The sequence below is a fragment of the Brachionichthys hirsutus genome, chromosome 13 (genome assembly GCF_040956055.1).
Source record: "Brachionichthys hirsutus isolate HB-005 chromosome 13, CSIRO-AGI_Bhir_v1, whole genome shotgun sequence".
Taxonomy (NCBI): domain Eukaryota; kingdom Metazoa; phylum Chordata; class Actinopteri; order Lophiiformes; family Brachionichthyidae; genus Brachionichthys; species Brachionichthys hirsutus.
In genome coordinates this window covers 10,923,588-10,944,307 of record NC_090909.1, presented here as the reverse complement: position 1 = coordinate 10,944,307, position 20,720 = coordinate 10,923,588, and the positions used below count along the sequence as shown (strand labels likewise).

Genomic DNA, 20,720 nt, shown 5'->3' with positions numbered 1-20,720 from the left:
TAATTACAGAAATTATGGAGGATTCCCCTTTCAACTCGTCATACTTTTGGTCTCCCGTCCCCACTGTACAAGGACAGGTAGAGACAAACCTATTGTTGGAATGATCTTTAAATGCGTATGGAGTGCTGGTATGTCAAACAATACCCAGATGGAGCGTCACGGTTAATGGAAATGCTTAAAGCACGATCTAACGGTTACGTTCACCGGGTGTTTGGCTCACGGTGGCGACGTCGACATGGGGAGGGTTCTGTTGATGATCACTCCTGTCCGTCTCATCTCTTCCACCTCTGTTCCCTCTTTCCTTGACTTCTTGCATTTGTTCTCTGTTCTCTCCCTTTGCCTTGTTTCCTCCTCTGCTCTGCCTAAATGGGTCAAACGTGTTATAAACTCCCCCGTCCGCTAACGTAAACCACTCTTCCTCGCCCGTTCCATCATATTTGCTGCTTATATTACCTCTGTCTGAATTTGTCTTCACGCCCGTCTCCCCTGTTGGCTTTACTGTCCTTTGTCCTTTTCCATTTCATCCAATCTGCCTCGCATTCTTTTCTTATAACTTCCGTTATTGTTCTTAATTGTATTCTTCGCCTTTTATTCCTACCCTGCCCATCTTCCTTCCCCGTGCGTTCACTAATCACACGCCTCTTCCCGCTGAATGACTGTGCCTTCCTCCACCCACATCCCCACCTATAGATCGAGAATGTCATGTTCTTCAACAAGACGAAGGAGCAGCTCGGTCCAGAGAAGGCTAACGCGCCCTCCTTCCCGCACCCCTCTGCGTCATCCACCTCGTCCCCTCACTACCCCACTGCTGTGCTCGCCATCCCAGGCTCGGGGGACGCAGGGGCTGGGGTGCGGGTGGTCCCCAAACAGGAAGGAGGTGGGGGCACACCCTTGAATGTGGTCGGAGGACATCTACACCAGTCGCACACCTCCCAAAACATCACCGTTGTGCCCGTTCCTTCGACAGGCATCATGACTGCAGGTGAGTGGGCTAACGCCCCTTTCCCTCCTGGAATCACCGCATCCCAGACTTTATTTGCCGTTCCTGTATCATGTTATTGTATTTATTTGTCAGTATCGCGTTAGAATGCAGGTATGGGATACGGGACCATATATAAATATTCAACTACAGGAAGCAAAATGTATTTGTATCCAGAAAACTGGCTTTGTATACAGTGTCAGTGATATTTGCAAGATGTGTTGTCGGTTTATTAGCAAAATCTACTATTTATCAGCTGTTTCTAACTCCCAAGTCAAAGCAGAACCGTTTAATACTAAATACTAATACTAAATACTTTTTATTGGGGTTACAGCAGTTCCACTTTCTAACTGTGGTCTGCTGCTGGTCGCCGCGTGGGCAGGCGCCCAGGCAATGTGGGCAAAGCGTCTTGCCTAAGGACACGACGACAGTGCACACATGTGCCTGAGCCGGGAATTGAACCGCCGACCTCTCGATCATAGGACAACCCTCTCAACCACCTGCGCCACCATCGCCCCGTCAGACGGTCCAACGCAACAGGCGGTCGAGGCATTCTTCCCAAATACGGGTCGCTTTATCTGAGAGCGGGCTCAAAATGATGCAACTTAATGGAGCTAATGTTAGCTGCTGCTAGCGAGACGCTAGTAGCGTTTCTGAGGAATCGTATCCCATTCCTCATGGACATTGACAGTTGTGGAATATTCCCGGGTTTATGTGCTTCAACCCACTTTAAATCTCACCGATGGTTTTGTGAGGGATTAAAGTCGGGCGACTGATGGCCACTCTCGATCCAGGGAGCTTTTCTGAAGCCGGGCCTTGGGCTCATTCTCCTTTAGGAATGTGCGATGCTGCCCAGGCTTCAGCTTCCTCGCAGCGAGCGAGTCGCTCCGTCCTCCGGCCTCCGGGCGTCACTGAGCGTGGGCAGAATGCCTTAGTTCTTCTGTCATGCTGCTGAACTCCTGGCGCCATCGTTCCCGAAAGGGATTCTGGCGCTGAAGTAAATCTATCAAAGTTAGAGCCATTCAACATTTGATTTGCAAAATGTGCCTCTGGTCAGGAGATTGTTTTTAACAAATAAAAATCTGTTGTATTGAGCCCCTTTAACTGCTGGATTGAGCCCCTTTAACTGCTGGTTATTGACAGCTGATAAATAGCATATGTATCCAATGAACTCGATGTGCATATGCTTTGCTGCCAAAAAAGCTTTTCAGGTACAAAGTTATTCAGGAATATTGATCCAAACGACCTGTTAAATCTGTCTGTAGGTTCTCAGTCATCCAGGTCATGGTAAATCATGAATAGCAGAAAAGAAGTGTCTGCTGGACTGGTAGAGAGAACACCCCCCCCCCCCCCCCCCCTCAGTCTCCCAGAACAAGAGGAAGCCTCTTGGATGAAACTCAAGTCCAGTTGATTCTTCTTCTTTGCTCTTCATGATCTGTTGAGTAGAAGTAAAAAACAAAACCAAATGGCAGTCGGTGAAGGGAATTGAGATGCTAACAGACGTCATGCTAACTGTTTTTCTCTTGCTCTTAGCTGGGTTAGTGATCACCACCCCTCAGGGCACGCTGGTCCCCTCTGCCACCACGCAGTCCTTTGTGTCTGGACCCCACACTGCTACCACCATGATCGTGTCCACAATGCACCCCTCAAATGCAGGTAAAACTCGGGTGAAAACTTTAGCGTGTCACACGACTATACCGGCGTCGTGTGTGTGTGTGTGTGTGTGTGTGTGTGTGTGTTTGTGCAGTTGTTTTCTACCGCGTGGTACCAATGGCCCATATTCCAAACACTTCCTGTTGGCCAACGAGCACCTGCTATCCTCAGAGTTTATATTCACACGTATTTATTTCATCTCTTTCCTTTATGATATTGAGAAAACGATCTCATTCTCACGATGCGGATGACAATGATTTAGTTGCTTCACGAGGACATTTGTGCCAGCGAGCGGTGGCCGCCGTCTTTAAACGAGGGCGGTGTTTGAAGCTAGGAAACACGAAAGTCGCTCTCTGCTGTGTGATCCTTTGTCCTTCAGAGGAACACACCAGCGGATTTCATCGTGTTGTTGTGTCCATACACATCCAAGCACACACGTACCGTATTTTCCGGACTATTAAGCGCGCCTAAATATAAGCCACACCCACTGAATCATGCCTCCATTGAACCAAACAGTCTTCCTCCTCCGGCGCACTGAGACTGAAGCCTCGGTGTCGGCGTTGAACAGCCTCAGAATTGCTTCATCCGATGTTTTCTCGGGATCGTTTTCATCGTTGTGGTCTCATCTCAAATTCCCCGCTGAGCTCCTGCTGCCCTCGTCAACGCGCAGCCGTCCAGCCTTTTGAACCCCGTCGATTCCTCGTAGTCGGGAGGGAGCTGCTGACGCGGATGGACGGGCGTCATAGATCTGAAGCGGCACGTCGTTGCTGTGGCGATTGTTTAGGGCGTTCAGTCGGATCCGCACCGTTGAAGCCCCTCGGCCGCCTGCCCTCTGTGCGCCGACCCAGACGTCGAGCTCATTTTCTGCTTCTGTTGTCTTTGTGCAATGAGTGCGTTCCTCACGCCGCCGTTTCCTGTGCGAGCGCCCGTGCAGCAGCAGCCAGATCGATCGCCTTCAGCTTCAAAGCTGCATCATGTGCCTTTCTCTCTGTCTCTGCCACGATGAGGTCGTGTACACGACAGAATGATTCAGATTCAATGTAAAGCGTGTCATTGGTTCACTTTAACCCGGTTAATGTGCAGTTTTTTTTTTGCCGACATGAAGCTTGTGAAACTCGGGAAAAGTCCATAAATTAGCCGCATCGCTGTAAAAGCCGCAGGGTTCAAAGCGTGGGCGGGAAAAGGTCGCGGCTTACAGCCCAGAAAGGACGGTGCTCGTCTGTCATGCGCTTCTCTAGTTCCTAACGTACGCATCGTTTCTTACCGACGCATCGCTGCACAGCAGTTTTCCATCTCCTCCCAGAACATCCTCCAACCTTCCATTTCCTGTCAACCAACCACGATGTTCTCTTGTTTTTCAGACAAGAAGGAGGACATTGCAGTTCCTCCTGCCGTTGTTATGCCAGCACCATCAAAGCGCGGCAGGAAGAGCAAACAGCTGATGGGAAGAGTGACTGGAGTGGGCGGGGTCCTTCCTGCAGGAAGTGATGCATTGATACTCGCCCACCTCGCCGCCGGTGGACAGGTGAGGGAGTGCTTTTTACTGCACGGACGTGAGATGTGACTCTTGACTGTCTTCATAATGAATATTCTGTCCTGCCGTTGTGTTTCAGCACCACATTGCTGACCCATATGACCTTTCAAATGATGAAGATGATCATACTAATAAAGATGGCCCAAAATCCTACAGGTAAAGGATTGATATTCATATTTGTTGTAGATATTTATCGAGCATTTAGATCTGCTGACGCAGACGCTTTAGTTTAGACAGAGCCGACATACGATTATCGTAATTTCCCGACTATAAGACGCTACGTTTTTCACACGCTTTGAACCCGGCGGTTAATTTCTGGGTTCTTACAGGCTAAAATGCCTCCAATACATTAAAACAGGTCACAGTGGACCAATGAAACTATTTTCATTACATCAAACACACTCAAGCTAAATTCAGTCATTTTGCACTTCATGCACAATAAAGTTAGAACGGCTATTAAGAAGCCTAAGCATATTCGAAGGAGTACCGTAGTCTTCCTCCTCTTCCTCCACCACTTTCAACAGCGTACAAGGTAAAGTGTTCAATTATTATACTTTATTTTACCATTTAGCCAAAGAACAGAATAATTTTGTGAACTGAGGTTCTCATGTTACAACGTGAAGAGCTGCGGCTTCTAGACGGCGACGGCCTATACATGTGCAAAGCCCTTTTTCGTTTTAAAGTTAGTGGCTGCGACCTGTAATCGGCTGCGCTCGATAGTCCAGACATTACGCTAAATGAAAATCGCATTTCTTATTCTTCCATTGCTAAGGTGTCGGATGTGTGCAGTGACGTTCTTCAGCAAGTCAGACATGCAGATCCATGCCAAGTCCCACACTGAGGCCAAGCCCCACAAGTGCCCCCACTGCTCCAAGTCGTTCGCCAACTCCAGCTACCTGTCCCAGCACATCCGCATCCACAGCGGGGCCAAGCCCTACTCCTGCTCCTACTGCCAGAAAACCTTCAGGCAGCTCAGCCACCTGCAGCAGCACACACGGTACTGGGGTGTGTGTGTGTGTGTGTGTGTGTGTGTGTGTGTGTGTGTGTGTGTGCAGGCCTGTGTGTGGACAGTGTTGACAGTGTAAAGCTCTTTTTGCACAGTCTAAAAAATTGTGCTTGTAGCCTTTAGTCTCAGGAACAGACCAACAAAGACGAGGAAGATGAAGATGAATCCACTAATGGACGAAACTCGTCCTTTTCATTGGTTCATTGCGTTTCTTGGTTTGCCGGTTTCAAGATTTGTCGCCAGGACGGCCGCATTAAACCGCTGCTGGTACTCCACCGAAGTCCCCCATAGTTTCCCATCGGAAAGTACTGAAATCAGAAGCTGAATATTTCTTTGTGCATCTCATCGGTAAAGATGAATTCCCGTCAGGTCAAATGTTCTGCGCTGCATGCATGTTGCCTTACCTTATCTATTGCATCGTCTGTGGATACGTCTCCACCGTCACGCCCCGGGGCCACTCATTAAAGAGCCTCTTGTCCGTTTGAATTTCACGGGGAGCCAATAAATCGGTGAGAATAGAAATTGAACGAAGGTCACAGTGGAGGAATGTCGTCTTCATGACCGAATAGACTTGGATGCTGAAAACGCTGCCGGCCTCTGCGTGGCGATTGGCTGCCGGTCTCTGCGTGGCGATTGGCTGCCGGCCTCTGCGTGGCGATTGGCTGCCGGCCTCTGCGTGGCGATTGGCTGCCGGCCTCTGCGTGGCGATTGGCTGCCAGCTTCTGCGTGGCGATTGGCTGCCGGCCTCTGCGTGGCGATTGGCTGCCGGCCTCTGCGTGGCGATTGGCTGCCGGCCTCTGCGTGGCGATTGGCTGCCGGCCTCTGCGTGGTGATTGGCTGCCAGCCTCTGCGTGGCGATTGGCTGCCGGTCTCTGCGTGGCGATTGGCTGCCGGCCTCTGCGTGGCGATTGGCTGCCGGCCTCTGCGTGGCGATTGGCTGCCGGCCTCTGCGTGGCGATTGGCTGCCGGCCTCTGCATGGCGATTGGCTGCTTGCATGTTCTTACACACCAGCGTGACCATATTTGCAATGAAGATAAAGCGACTAATATGATGTGCAACCATTAAGTGACGCAAGGACTCGTCTTCCATTCATGCCATCACAGCTTTTTTGTTGAACCTTGTCTGACCTTTCCATTTCCCTTATTGGAATGCGCTGAGCTTGCGTTACCCGGATGCTGCGCCCCACCCGGCCTGCCATATTTGTTATTTTTGTTATCTTGAATTTACTTTTTCGCTTTGACCACAGCAGAGCCGGACACTCATAGACATCCTTCACACTCCTCTCAAAGCAGGGCACCATCAGATGGAGAGACTGCCGAGAGAGAGAGAGAGAGAGAGAGAGAGCGAGCGAGCGAGAGAGAGAGAGAGAGAGGAAAGCGTGGCTGTGCCTGCTGTATGTTTTTGTTCTGTGTTTTCACAACTCAGACGCAGCACAAAGAGCACACTGTCAAACCTAACGATCCGATCAGTGGAACTTCAAAGCATGATTTGGTCTTCGGTTCACTTCGGCGTAGTTTAAAAAAACCTCTCGCTGTTTCTCTGTCTCTTTCTCTCTCTCTCTCCACCTCCTCACCCCTCCAACCCTGGTTTCCCCATGTCAGAAACCACACTGAGGCCAAGCCCCACAAGTGCCCCCACTGCTCCAAGTCGTTCGCCAACTCCAGCTACCTGTCCCAGCACATCCGCATCCACACCGGGGCCAAGCCCTACTCCTGCTCCTACTGCCAGAAAACATTCAGGCAGCTCAGTCACCTACAGCAGCACACACGGTACTGGGCTGGGCTCTGGGGGGGGGGGGGGGGGGGTTGGATGGACAGGTCTGTGTCTGTGTGGGCAGGAATGGGAGCAGGGGGGGGGGGACGTTTGGGAAGAGTCGCGGTTTGTCGCTGTACCTTTTCTAATAAGTCAGAGCAGGATTAGCGGCCTGAGGCTGGGGCTACGCTAGGCTATGCTACGCTACGCATCGCTCGGTGCATTCGGTACTTTCATTTCAAGTCGTGTTCCAGAGCTTCCTGCCTCACAATACAACAGTCTAAAAGCGTGTCTGTACTACAGCCACAGCACCTTTCAGGGCTCAATGCTGTACTTGATAAAACCACAAACCAAAAGGAATTTACTTTAAAGGTCACATTTTATACTTTTTTTCCACAAGGTAGTGCTGTTCCCAGACACTTGTATGAAATATCTGTAAAGGTTTTTGTCAAAACATCAAACACACGCTGCAGGACAGCGTCCCTCAGTTCTGTCTCAAACAGATGCTGCAGGACAGCGTCCCTCTTTTCTGTCTCAAACAGATGCTGCAGGACAGCGTCCCTCTTTTCTGTCTCAAACAGCTTTGTCAGAAGAGCCTTTGAAAACGAAACTGAAACTAAGTTCATTTCACGCAATGAATGTGCATGCATGTGCACGTCCCCCCTCTGTGACATCACAAGGGGAAGGATTTCTGCTAGACACGTTTCAGTAGGTGATTACAGAACTACGCAGGATTCACTTGATGGTTTATTTTGCTGTTTTTGGTTGATAATGACCCAAAACCACCATAATACTGTAGAAATGTGGAAAAGTGAGTTTTTCATAATGTCTCCTTTAAAGTTAAAGTAGAGGGACATTATAATACAAGAAGCCATCAGAATAGAACAGCATCAGGTTGAAATACTGAGCTATGGTCTTAATGTGCTTAAAATGGCAGCGTGAAAACATTACACTTGAATGTGTGCTGCAGATGAAATGAAAATATCGTACGTCCTAACGATGACGCTCAGCGCTCGACTAATGCTCCTCCTAATTGACATTTCAGGATTCACACTGGGGACAGACCGTACAAATGCAGCCACCCTGGCTGCGAGAAGTCTTTCACCCAGCTGTCCAACCTGCAGGTGAATCACTTCACTTTGTCTTTGTCAATCAAAACAAGCAAACCTTATGTTTTTGTCACATGAAAGCTACAAGAAAAAACCCATTTATGGTTAAAGGAGTGGAATCATCCAGAAACTCCATTTTTACGGATTCAAACATCTGTGAAAAAAAACTCTGATTCATGGTTGGTGTATAAAGACACCGAGAACCATTTAGAACCTTCTGGTGCTGATCCAGATCACCGTGTGGACGGTGTAGATCCAGTTAGGAGGGGAACGAGCTGCTCGGTGGAGGTCTGCGCTCTCCGAGTGCTCTTCTAGTTTGCAGATATCTTGGATTATTGATTGTTGTGCAACTCATCCCCGTCCTTTTCTGTATCTCCCACCCTTCCATAGTCTCATCGTCGGCAGCACAACAAAGACAAGCCATACAAGTGTCACAATTGTAACCGGGGTTACACGGACGCTGCCAGCCTGGAGGCGCACCTTTCCACCCACACCGTCAAGCACGCCAAGCTTTTCTCCTGTGGTCTCTGTAACCGGTCGTATACCTCGGTAGGCTCCCAGAACTCAATCTAGCATCCAACAGCATAGTGGCACGTGTGTGTGTGTGTGTGTGTGTGTGTGTGAATGCCATAAAAACTAAAGTCGCAGGCTGATCCTGCAGCGTTTAGGGCCCGTTGTGTGTCTCTGTACGCACTCACACAATGTCTGGACGTGGACGGCGGATCGGGTCCTGGCGGGTCTCTTCCCGGGCCTGGGTCTGTACGGTCTGAGGTGGTCCTAGGGGGTCTATTCGATACACACTGCTGCATGGGGGATGTGAGGACCCGGCCCTTGTGCAGCGCTGCCCAGCGCTCCCAGTGTCTCTCCACGCTCTTGAGACTGTGCTGGAAGACACAGAAAACCTTCTCATAAGGCCTGTGTGGCAGCGCAGTGCTGGAGGACCTGGGCTTACCTGTGCACCCTGAATAGGCTGCAGGTACGACTTGATGCTCTGATAATAGCAAAGAAGTGTGGGCACCGCGTATAAAACTACTTCCTGTTTGGGGGGTGTCTTTTTGCCTGTTTTCTCTTCCATTGCTCCTGTTGTTACTTTCCTTTGCAAGAAGTGGGTGAGTGGATGGATGGATGGACGGATGGATGGATGGATGGATGGATGGATGGATGGATGGATGGATGGATGGATGGACAGAAATGTCCCGCACGCCTCTAAAGCCTTAATCACTGTGCAGGAAGAGACCGAGTGGTCTCGCTGATTTTCAGGTCATCATTGGTTCCCCATGTTACAAAGCTCAAATACTGCATCCTGCCACCAGGGTGTTTCTGTCCTGACGTCGTGTCCCCCTAAATCTGTCTCTCCCGCCTCCAGGAGACGTACCTAATGAAACACATGCGGAAGCACAACCCCGACCCGCTAACGGTGGCAGCAACTGTAGCTGCCCAGACGGCTCAGGGCCTCGCGCCAGGTGGAAGTGGACGAGGCCGGGGTCGCGGTCGAGGGAGGGGTGGGGCCAGAGCAGGCCAGCACCAAAGCCAGCCTCACCCGAACAACAACAACGCCCAGAACCCCAACCCTGGACCCCCGGGCGGCTACCAGTCACACCAGCAACCCACCGACGCTGTGGTTCAGTGCCCGTTTGACCTGCACCAGTACAAGACAGTGTCAGCCAGCGAGATTCAGTACAAGCCCGTCGCCGTGGGCGACCTGCCGGTGACCCACAAAGACCTTTGCCTCACCGTCTCCACGTCGGCCATACAGGTGGAGCACATGAACTCGTAGGCCGTCTTCCCGCTCTGCGTTAGGAACGATTCGTTGTGTCCCAACGGGTAGCCGGGCGGCACTCGGTGTTTAGTCCAGGTCTCAAGGTGGAATAACGGGCACAACGTTTCACCGGCCTGTTCGCCTGGTGTCTCCGCTGGGCCACTGATAATGGATTTAAAAATGTAGATCAGTCGGTTTCAATCAGAGCCGTTGTCCTTTGGATACAAGTAAAACCCAATCCATCCAATGACGCGAAGCTTTGATGCCGAGTACAACGTTAAAGTACTTGTTAGGATGCAGGTATTTTACACGATGCCTCCTGACCTCTGAGCCTGCCTGCGTGAAGATATTCTCAGTAGAAATGCTGATCTAGGACTTGGGATAGAAGCAGGTTGTTCTTAAACCTGGGATTACATTATTCCGATGTGTAATTTATCCGAAACCTAATCTGAGATCGTTTGATAGACGGATCTCATCTAGACCTGGTTTTCTATAAAGCAACGTCGTTCACATCTAATCCTCTGAGTGGATGGACCAGTCACCCACGCTCTAGACGTAACACATTGATCCTAAACCAGCAGTCCTCTGAGAATATTGATCCAATAGGCTCACTGATATCCTTCCTCCTTTATTGCATTGTACGCGATATCGTCGGAGGACGAAGATGTAAAATATCTGTAGATGTACACTGCATATTACTTATCCAGAGAGTGATGTGAGGTTTTTTTTTTTCCAATACATTCATATCACATTAATATGAACATTATCCATTACAGTGATACCTCGACATACGAGCGTTCCGAGATGCGAGTATAAATCTGAGATAGATGCGGACGCTAAACGGCCGAGCGCTCCAAGCGCGCTTCACTTGTTCAGCGATTTTTCGCTGTATCTGTGAATATTCTTTTTAAATAAGTTATGGGTCCAAAGAAAGCGAGTGATGTGTACAATCCTCAGACAAAGTACAAGTACGGCATAGAGTGTACGGACCGCCCAACTCTCCTCCATGCGGCGCGCCGCTGTTAGCGCTAGCGTCTGTCTTGAAGGTAAAACTCATGATAAAACCACATTTTATATTACAGTAATACTGTATATCATTTTGTGTGTGTTTATTTATATAGCAATTAAAAAAGTTTCTTCCGTTGTTATTAGCGTTGATTTGGTGTTTTTAGACGGCCGGAACGGATTAATTTTTTTCTGTGGTATAAATTTATTTGACATACGAGTGATTTGAGTTATGAGCTCGGTCCAGGAACGAATTCTACTCGTATGTCAAGGTATTACTGCATTTATTTAAAACCAAATCCAGGCCAAGAAACATGGAAATGCATAAACCACCAAGAGATTGCAAATGAAATTTGAAAAACAAGGAAAGACTAACACGTTTGGAATGACTTTTGTAAGGACCTGACCAGGTTGCCATGGACAACAGGTTTCATCAGAAAGACTGAATTAAAGCCTTGGGAGAGAGAAAAACACAAAAGCAGAAGGAAAAGAATGTGGTGTAATGTGGGATTAAACTAAACCTGGGCCTGAATATCATTTCACACGTCATGCTGCCGTTATTCCCACCCGCCTGCCCTCAGACAGTGAAACGTTGAACCGTTTTTTTTTGGAGCCCGAAATGTTAAGCAAAAGCAAAGGCGTTGATGAATGCACTTAATGTGAGGAACCTGCAGCCGAAAGAGGTGGAAACAGCAGGTGGGCTGCGAGACGGCACCACGAAAGCACTTGATGAAGCCTGAACTTCATGCCTGTATTTGTCATTGTGTACTTTTTTAATATATCATGTATGTATTTTTCTACCAACAGAGAAACGTGAACAAAGTTCGACAGAAAGCGACGCGAGTCCGTGAATGTGAAGGGAACAGATAGAAAAGTCCTCAGCGAGCATTTCCCACCGCCGAAAACCTTCCTGTCTCTCGTTTGATGATCAGTGACGTCGGGGAGATTATCTGATAGGTCCGAAAGGTCGTTATCAATCTTTCTTTTCTTTTCTTTTTTTCATACATATTATTGCTACTTTAATTATAAATGTTTTGCAAATGTTATCCACATTATTGTCATCAATCTGAGGCATTATTGTATTTGCAGTATGCTGTACATAAAATAGATAGAAAATACTTTTTTCATCTGTAAAAGGGAAGTATGTCCTGTATAAAGCGTATATGGAAACTAAAGGAATCGAACAAGTACCAAATGACCGGCCGTGTCCCAGGTCACCCGCGGCGGGATCTGCAAACGAAATGGGGAATTGTCTAAAAAGGTTTGTTTTTTTCCTTCAGTGTGTGACTATGCAACATTCGGCCGCCTTCACCAACGCGCTTGGTGGCGTTCGTCCCCTTCGTGTCGTAACCGGAAGCGGTTCAGACTGGTTTGGCGTAGGAAACGTGCCCTGCGTTGGGGCGACATTGTTTGAAGCTAATTCCTGACCGTTATTGAACGCTCAAGCATTCAAACTGGGATCGATCCGGCTCCGTGGTGACCTGGGACGCTGCTTCCATGTTTTGTGCACAGTCTGTCTCGGCCCGGTCCAGATGTTCAAGCAGCCTTTGCACCCGGCTGATTGTCTTCATGTATACTTCTTGTATTTCCTCGTCTCATTTTTATGAGAAATTACACATTCTCAATATTCTTGTTCATGTTATTACTGATGCTTCTGAAAATACCGTTATTGATTACCCTTGATGCTACACGTTTGCATACTGTATGCAGTTGAACCTCTTGCTCATCTGAAAAGACTGTTTCTTTCCTAAAGGGGAATAAAGTAACGGTTTACGGTGAGAAGCTTCGCCCTGTTTTAAATCTAGAATGCAGTAATAAAGAGGAGGATTTGGCTAAAAGTCCGATGTTATGTCTACATTTTGTGGTTTATAAAAGCCCTGACTCTGGACTACGTCTCTGTCTCCTGGTCCTGACTCTGGACTACGTCTCTGTCTCCTGGTCCTGACTCTGGACTACGTCTCTGTCTCCTGGTCCTGACTCTGGACTACGTCTCTGTCTCCTGGTCCTGACTCTGGACTACGCCTCTGTCTCCTGGTCCTGACTCTGGACTACGTCTCTGTCTCCTGGTCCTGACTCTGGACTACGTCTCTGTCTCCTGGCCCTGACTGGACTACGTCTGTCTCCTGGTCCTGACTCTGGACTACGTCTTTGTCTCCTGGCCCTGACTCTGGACTACGTCTCTGTCTCCTGGTCCTGACTCTGGACTACGCCTCTGTCTCCTGGTCCTGACTCTGGACTACGTCTCTGTCTCCTGGTCCTGACTCTGGACTACGTCTCTGTCTCCTGGCCCTGACTGGACTACGTCTGTCTCCTGGTCCTGACTCTGGACTACGTCTTTGTCTCCTGGCCCTGACTCTGGACTATGTCTCTGTCTCCTGGTCCTGACTCTGGACTACGTCTCTGTCTCCTGGTCCTGACTCTGGACTACGTCTCTGTCTCCTGGTCCTGATGAGTGACTCATTTAAACTCGATTCAGTGCGCCGACTCACTAACCCCCCCTCCGCCCCGCCTTCAGCGGCAGCAGCCACTCGACTTGAGCCTGGGGGGGGGGGTCCCTTCCTCGCCGGAGCCGAGGGGCTGCTGCTGCGTGCGTTATGTTTGTCTCACAAAGATCATTAAGAGACTAAAGTAAAATATACATTCAGTCAGTCGTCCACTGATTATTCTGAAGATAGACTTTAGTGTCCGACTGCCTTTTGCTGCTGCAGTTACTGTCATGAAAAGGTGAAACTTAACAGAAACTATTTAATTCAGCCTTTTTATTACGTAATTTAAATTAGAAAATAGATCTTTGGAATATTGGCAGAAACAGAATTAATAAAAAAAGATATATTACAACCTTTTTCTTTATTACCTTTGCACAAGTACATTGTATATATTTATGTTTCTTCTCATGCTACACTGTTTGAACACACATTTGTCTCTGTTGTATTTATATTTAATTTATGCAGTTAGAGTTTTAAAAGAAATTCCCTTTGATAACTCCTGATCTTCCATTCTTTTCCCTCAATAAATTGATGATTTCCCTGTTTCAATCAGCCGTTTTAGCATCAATTGTCAGCAGGTGAAACTTGTATTCGATGCACCTTCTGGGTCACTGACTCAGTGACTCATTTAAACTCGATTCAGTAAAAAATAATCGAGTTTACCATCACTGGTGTCCCGGCTGGCCGGAAGCTGAAAAGCACTACTGTACAACAAAATAAAAGCACCATAACAAAATAAAAACACTACAACAACATAAAAAGCACTTTAACAAATTGAAAACTCTACAAAAAAAGAGAGAAACACTTCAACAAATGAAACGCTTTACTTTCCCGTCCCTGGTACCTGCAGATTGGACGCAGCTTTACGTCAGCAGCGGGCTTCATGCTAATCTAATTAATCTCGACGCTTTACTTTTATATATTTATATTTATATATATATATATATATACATTCCACCATCGGTTCACTTCATTCGACGGCTGTTCTCCGTCATTTATTTTCTGTCGGCTAAAGTCTGGCTCGCGCGTCGCGCTCGCGTTAAAGGCGACGCGCCGCTGTCTGCTCGCGGCTCCACGGACCGGACGGGGAGGACATGCAGAGATGGACCTGAACCTCCGGGACGCGGACAACGTGCGGGGTCTCTGCGCCGTCGGCCCGGCCGCGGACCGGACCGGACCGGACCGGACCTCTGAAGGCTGCGGCGCCGCCTGAAACGGTGAGTCGACCGGCGGCGCCGCAGCCTGCCTGCCAGCCTGCTAGCCAGCCGCGGACTAGCTAGCGGGCTAACGGCGCGTCGCACCTGCGTCCCTGGCTGGAGGCTGGAGCAGCCGGACGCGCGTCCACGCGACATGTTGGTGTCGCTGCGGGGCTCTGCGTGCACGCGCTGCGGCTTCCTCTGCAGGCGCGTTAGCTGGAAGTGCGCGTGCAGCCAGCGTCTCATGCACATCAGCATTTAGCCTCTGTGATGTGGACGCTCGCTGTTCACGCGTCACATGACATCATCATCATCATCATCATCATCATCACCATCATCATCATCGCCACCACGCTGGGTCATCTCGGACCTGTGGCGGGGTTTCCCGCGCAGGGACCGACTGATCAATGTCCTGTAATCATTTTAATCATTTCATTCGCTGTCTCCCTCGTCCATGTTTTCAGCCGCTTATCCGGGGGGGGGGGGGAGCAGCCCAAGCAGGGAAGCCCAGACTTCCCTCTCCCCGGCCACTTCCTCTAGCTCTTCCGGGGGGACCCCGAGGCGTTCCCAGGCCAGCCGAGAGACATAGTCTCTCCAGCGTGTCCTGGGTCTTCCCCGTGGTCTCCTCCCGGTGGGACGTGCCCTGAACACCTCTCCAGGGAGGCGTCCGGGAGGCATCCTGAATCGATGCCCACCTCCCCCGGCTCCTCTCGACGCGGAGGAGCAGCGGCTCTACTCCGATCTCCTCCCGGAGGTGGGAGTTAAAGCTCCGTCTGACAGGAGACTCTGCCAGACGTTCCCAACAGACCCTCACAATACGTTTGGGCCTGCCAGGTCTGTCCGGCGTCCAACCCGGCGTCCGCCCCCAACAGAACGAGGGAATCCCCAGAAGGAGCGCTCTCCAGTACCCCCTCCCGTCTTCGGCTGTCGCCCAGCTCGCAGAGCACCCGGCCCCCTTCGGCCCCTCCTGTGGGTGGCGATCCCACGGGGGGGACAGATGAGAGGTCCTCCAGCAAATTACGGGTCTTCACGGGGTCCCTTCCCAGTTCGATTTGCCTCGATTCGTCATTTGGTTTCCTATCGATCAGCGGTCCCCAACCTTCTTCCTGCCACGGACCGGTTTCATGCCGTGAAATTTTTTCGCGGACCGGGGGGGGGTATACCGTAATTAAATTTAAAAAGAGGGATATAATCTTACCAATAAACTTTATATTATGCACTTGCAATAACTATTAAATAAATAATTAATAGTTACACAATATCTACTCACCATAAATTGTGGTCCTTCATGGTTTTTTGTTTCATAAATTCCACATTCTTGTCTTTTAATCCGGGTTCTTGTCTTTTAATCCGGGTTCTGGTCTCAATGTGCTGAAGCAGTTTTGAACCCTTCATTGATCGTTAACGGAGCGAATCAGCTGTTAATACCCGAGTTTTAAGTCTTAGTCCTGGTTTCTCTTCTTGGAGGTCATCACCTCCTCTTCTTCCTCCTCTTCTTCCTCCTCGGTTGGACTTTTTTCCTTAGCAAAGAAGCTCTCCAAAGACTTTTGTTTCTCTATTAATTCTCGCGAGTTCACGGCTGTTTTTTTTTAGCAACGTATCAAGAGGCGATTGTTAAGTTGGAGAAAATCCGGTTGTTTTTCAAAACAAAACACCTTTTAGACGCTAATAATCGATACAATGGAAATTGGATACATTAGTTGTTCTCTCTTTGCGGCCCGGTAACAAATGCCTCACGGACCGGTACCGTTGGGGACCCCTGCTATGGATGACGCGTTTGGCGATGCCGTACATATTTAGCTATCGGGACGATGTGCTCCAGTTCTAAGGCGTTCCATCGGAGAGCCAGACTCGGCACCAGGAAGGCGTGCGGCGGCGGACGTGACGGAACGCAACGCTGATCCGTCTTCCTCCCGCCCAGATGCAGTCCCTGCCCATGGAAGTGGGAAGCAGCAGCAGCAGCAGCAGCAGCGCCGCCCCGAGAGACCCGTCCGGCCCGGTGCTGCAGGTCTGCTTCCCCAGCGCCCGGGCCTCGGTGCTGGACGGCCTGAACCGGCAGCGAGAAGACGGCCGGCTCTGCGACCTCTCCATCCACGTCCAGGGACGGGTGTTCAGAGCCCACCGGTGCGTCCTGGCCGCCTCCTCGCCGTACTTCCACGACCAGGTAAGTGTCCGGCGGTCCTGTCGAACGCCTGTGAGGCGTTGCTAAGTGACGGGTGTCTGTCCTCCCTGGCAGGTGCTCCTGAAGGACATGTCTTCGGTCTCCATCCCGGCGGCGATGGACCCGCTGGCCTTCGAGGGCGTGCTCAGCTGCGCCTACACCGGGGAGCTCCGGATGCTGCGCGAGGACGTCGTTAACTACCTGACGGTGGGCAGCGTCCTGCAGATGTGGGACATCGTGGACAAATGCACCGAGCTGCTGAAGGAGGGGCGGGCCGGCGCAGCGGGCGGCGCGTCGGGCGGGGCCGGCGTCAGAGGAGGCGGAAGGTCGGCTCACCCCGGGTGCAGCAGCAGTCACAGCGACGGCGGGCGGGGCCAGGTCGTAGGCTCCAACGAGCCCCAGCAGGCCCCTCAGCCCCCCCGCCGCCCCCCCCCGAGCGAGAGCCAGTCCCCCAGCAGCACCAACTACTTCAGCCCCAGAGACGGGGCCGGCGCCGCCGCGGCCGGAGCTGCAGGTGACGGCGGCGGCGGCGGGGGGGCACGCGACACCCCCAGTTACTGCACCCCGTCTGGAGGAGAGGAAGCCTTCCTCCACAGGGGGGGCGGCGAGGGAGAGGAGGAGGAGCTGATGTACCACCAGAGGAAGGCGGGAAGAGGAGGAGGAGGAGGAGGGAGGAGGAGGAAAAAATCTATCTCTGCGTCGGAGCAAGAAGTCGGGGTCAGCGACCGCTTCGGGGTGTCCTCGTATCAGGTGAGCGTCGGCCGGCAGGAAGACGCCCTTAAATGGAGCCGTCCCTGTTTCAGTTTCCACGCCGGGCCTCGTTATTTCCTGTCGCGTCCCCGGAAGGACGGCGACGGGTCGGCGATGGCGCCGCGGAGGCGGCCCGCCTACAGCCAGCCCAGCATCGTGCCCCGGAAACAGTGGGTGGTGGTGAAAGCAGAACGCGTGGAGGACGACGACCTCCTCGTCGTCTCCGGGGAGGAGGGGGGCGAAGACGAGGAGGAGGAGGAGGAGGAGGAGGAGGAGGAAGACGACGACGAGCGAGAGACGGCGCTGGAGAGGGAGAGGGAGAGAAGCGACTTCAACATCTCCAACGTCAGGAGCCTTTCGGCCGAGCTGGGGGGCGGAGCCGAGGCAGACCTGGACTCGCAGGTGAGCCCGAAACCGGCGGCTTCTAACACTGATCCCAGGTCTGAGCCGAAGCGTCTCCGTCTCCGTCTCCGTCTCCGTCTGTCTCCAGGTGGACTACTGCCGCTCTCCGGAAGACTACCTCAAGTTTGAAGGCAGTTTAATGGACCCGACCGTCGGCCAGCACCAGAACCCGAGCGCCGGCCGCGCCGTGTCGGCGCTGCTGGGGCAGGTTCAGCACGCCGCGGCGGCGGCCCGGACCCAGCTCCTCCCCCTGGACATGCAGGGGAACCAGATCCTCCTCTACAGCCAGGCCCCCGGCCTGTCCCTGGACCCCGCTGTCCCTCCCCCGGGCGGCGCCGGCCTGGAGCACGGCGCCGTCCACCTGTCGGTGCAGAGCGCTTTGGGAGCGGACTGCATGGACGGCGGCGGGGGGGTCGGGGTCGGGGGCGGGGGCGGGGGGGGCTCCGGGAGGCTGTTCATGTGCCACTGTGGGAAGACGTTCACCCACAAGAGCATGCGGGACCGCCACGTCAACATGCACCTGGACCTGCGGCCCTTCCACTGCCCCGTCTGCGCCAAGCGCTTCAAGATGAAGCACCACCTCACGGAGCACATGAAGACGCACACCGGCCTCCGGCCCTACGGCTGCCCCCGCTGCGCCCGCACCTTCATGTGGCGGGACAGCTTCATGAGGCACCGCTCGCACTGCGAGGGGCGCGGCGGCGAGGCGTCGTCCTCCCCGCGCCTCCACCTGGCTGCAGGCGAGGGAGGGGGAGGGGGGGGCGTGTCTGTTCCTTCACATCTCTCCGTTTTGTCACCGCAGCACAGCGGCGTGGCGGCAGCAGGAAGTAGCCGCAGTAGTAGCGGAAACATGGGAGGGGTCGTCTCCCAGAGTCCAGGTCAGGGGCCGGGGGGGTTTGGGGGTCTGGGTCCAGGTCTGGGTCCGGGTCCGGGTCGGGAGGACGACGGGTGTGACGTCAGCGTGACTTAAAGCAAGACTGTGTGATGTCAACGGGTGTCTCTCTCTCTCTCTTTCTCTTTCCGTGTCTCTGTCTGTCTTGGTCTCTGCTCTCTTTCTCTGTGTCTCCGTTCTGTGTCTCTGTCTCTCTGTCTGCCTCTTTCTGTCCTGTCTCTCTCTTTCTCTGTCTCTCTCTGTTTCTCTCTCTGTCTCTTTCTCTGTCTCTCTCCCCCTCTCTCTCTCCCTCTGTGTCTCTCTCTCTCTCTCTCACTCTGTGTCTCTCTCTGTCTCTTTCCGTCTGTCTGTCTCTTTCTGTGTCTCTCTCCCTCCCTCTCTCTCTCTCTCTGTGTGTCTCTCTCTCTCCCTCTCTCTCTCTCTCTCTGCTCTGTCTCTTTCTCTGTGTCTCTCTCTCTCTCCCTCTGTCTGTCTCTCTCTCTATCTCTCTGTCTCTGTGTCTCTCTCTTTCTCTGTCTCTCTCTCTCTCAGCAAACAGCCACTCTCCTCATTCCTGCTGCTCCCCGGTTTATTCGACTTGTTATGATCGTTTAAACTTCCACCGGAGGCACGGGGCTTCTGTTGGACAACCTGAGCAGGGTCTTCATGGGACGACGGGACTGTGAGATTCCACTTGAGCGATGTGGAGTGAAATGTAAGAAATCGCTTTGTGCTCGTGATTTCATCTGAAAATGATCCTCTAAAGTGGCCTCATTAAAAAAACAAACCCGGAGCGCTAGTTTCAGGGCGCTACGCTAACGTTCCACATTTATGGGACGTTATTAAAGTTTATTCAGTGTTTCTGTGGATGATGATGATGATGATGCTTTTACCTCTTCCCTTCTGTGGCAGCGTCATCAGTGTAGAAGTATTGTAACGTGTTCCACGACTTAAATACACAACCGACTAAAAAAACGCTTTTCCTGCTGCTTGCTCATCATTACGACGCTGTGATGTCACCGGCGCTGCATTCAAAGACAACAATTATCCTCGTCGCCCTGATGGATGGATGGATGGATAGACAGATAGATAGACAGATAGATGGATAGACAGATGGATAGATAGATGGATGGATAGACAGATGGATGGATAGATGGATGGATAGATAGATGGATAGATAGACAGATAGATGGATGGATAGATAGATGGATGGATAGATAGACAGATGGATGGATAGATGGATGGATAGATAGATGGATAGACAGATAGATGGATAGATAGACCAATAGATGGATAGATATTTTCAACGCTGCTGAAGTGACGCATTGCTACGATGTAAAGTCGTCTGTATTACTGCGAATCGACTGCACCCTCAGAATAACTCGATAAATGGTGCCATTAATATCTAAACTGTTGGACGGACCTGCTGTTTGGACAGAATGTCCATTTATTGATGTTCAGCAGATGCAGTGTTGATTTAATCAGGAAATGAAATACGCGTCAAACCTGGAATCCCGATGCTGAAGTTATCCAGAAGAGAAAACGTTTTGCTTCTGGCTTCGAGCTCGACTCTCCTTCGGCCAGCAAAGGTTCCCTGAATGCTCCAAAGTCCAGATTCTATTCTCGAGTCTTGGATTCAGTAGCTGTGAAACACTCCAAGACAAATACTGTTAGTTTTATTCTTTAGCAGTATTTTTTTAAAGCGGGTTTCCACACACTTTTGTTTTAACGCGGCGTGGATTCCTGAAACGGCGCCGCCGCTCGGCCTCGAAGAGGTTCGCCTGCTCGTCTGTGAAGAAAACACTCATTTACATATAAGCTAATTGTTGGTTTGTGGTAAACACAATGTTTGTGACCAATCCTGATTGTATTTGGAGCTGCCGTAACAGAATAAATTATTATTGTATTGACTCATCTGATTTTCCAACATCCTGGATATTCTAATTGATTTCGATGTAAAGTGATTAACAAAAGAATATTTAGTTAAAATGTTTAATAATTTTAAGATGTAGGTGGAAACACTTCGTTGTTAAATCGGTTTGAAATCAACTGGATT

General features: G+C 51.0%; 2 protein-coding genes across 2 annotated transcripts; both read left to right on the top strand.

Moving 5' to 3' along the window:
* The first annotated feature begins 8 nt into the window (after positions 1-8).
* On the top strand, positions 9-9,811 carry znf384a (zinc finger protein 384 a). The gene is made up of 10 exons (XM_068747253.1): positions 9-77; positions 691-982; positions 2,513-2,635; positions 3,994-4,157; positions 4,246-4,322; positions 4,939-5,163; positions 6,775-6,942; positions 7,971-8,049; positions 8,425-8,583; positions 9,401-9,811. Exons 1-10 carry the CDS (start codon positions 15-17, stop codon positions 9,809-9,811), a joined length of 1,761 nt encoding a protein of 586 aa, XP_068603354.1. The 5' UTR covers positions 9-14.
* A 6,590-nt stretch (positions 9,812-16,401) lies between these two features.
* Positions 16,402-18,763, top strand: zbtb22b (zinc finger and BTB domain containing 22b). The gene is made up of 5 exons (XM_068747620.1): positions 16,402-16,644; positions 16,717-17,391; positions 17,488-17,793; positions 17,882-18,556; positions 18,596-18,763. Exons 1-5 carry the CDS (start codon positions 16,402-16,404, stop codon positions 18,761-18,763), a joined length of 2,067 nt encoding a protein of 688 aa, XP_068603721.1.
* The last annotated feature ends 1,957 nt before the right edge of the window (positions 18,764-20,720 follow it).

Bases quoted from the DNA above. Each gene is read 5' to 3' on its own strand.
- zbtb22b (XM_068747620.1), top strand. From the start codon at position 16,402: ATGCAGTCCCTGCCCATGGAAGTGGGAAGCAGCAGCAGCAGCAGCAGC. The intron at 17,794-17,881 runs GTGAGCCCGAAA...GTCTGTCTCCAG, and splicing joins AGGCAGACCTGGACTCGCAG to GTGGACTACTGCCGCTCTCC. The intron at 18,557-18,595 runs GTGTCTGTTCCT...TTGTCACCGCAG, and splicing joins AGGGAGGGGGAGGGGGGGGC to CACAGCGGCGTGGCGGCAGC.
- znf384a (XM_068747253.1), top strand. From the start codon at position 15: ATGGAGGATTCCCCTTTCAACTCGTCATACTTTTGGTCTCCCGTCCCC. The intron at 4,158-4,245 runs GTGAGGGAGTGC...GTTGTGTTTCAG, and splicing joins ACCTCGCCGCCGGTGGACAG to CACCACATTGCTGACCCATA. The intron at 5,164-6,774 runs GTACTGGGGTGT...TCCCCATGTCAG, and splicing joins CACCTGCAGCAGCACACACG to AAACCACACTGAGGCCAAGC.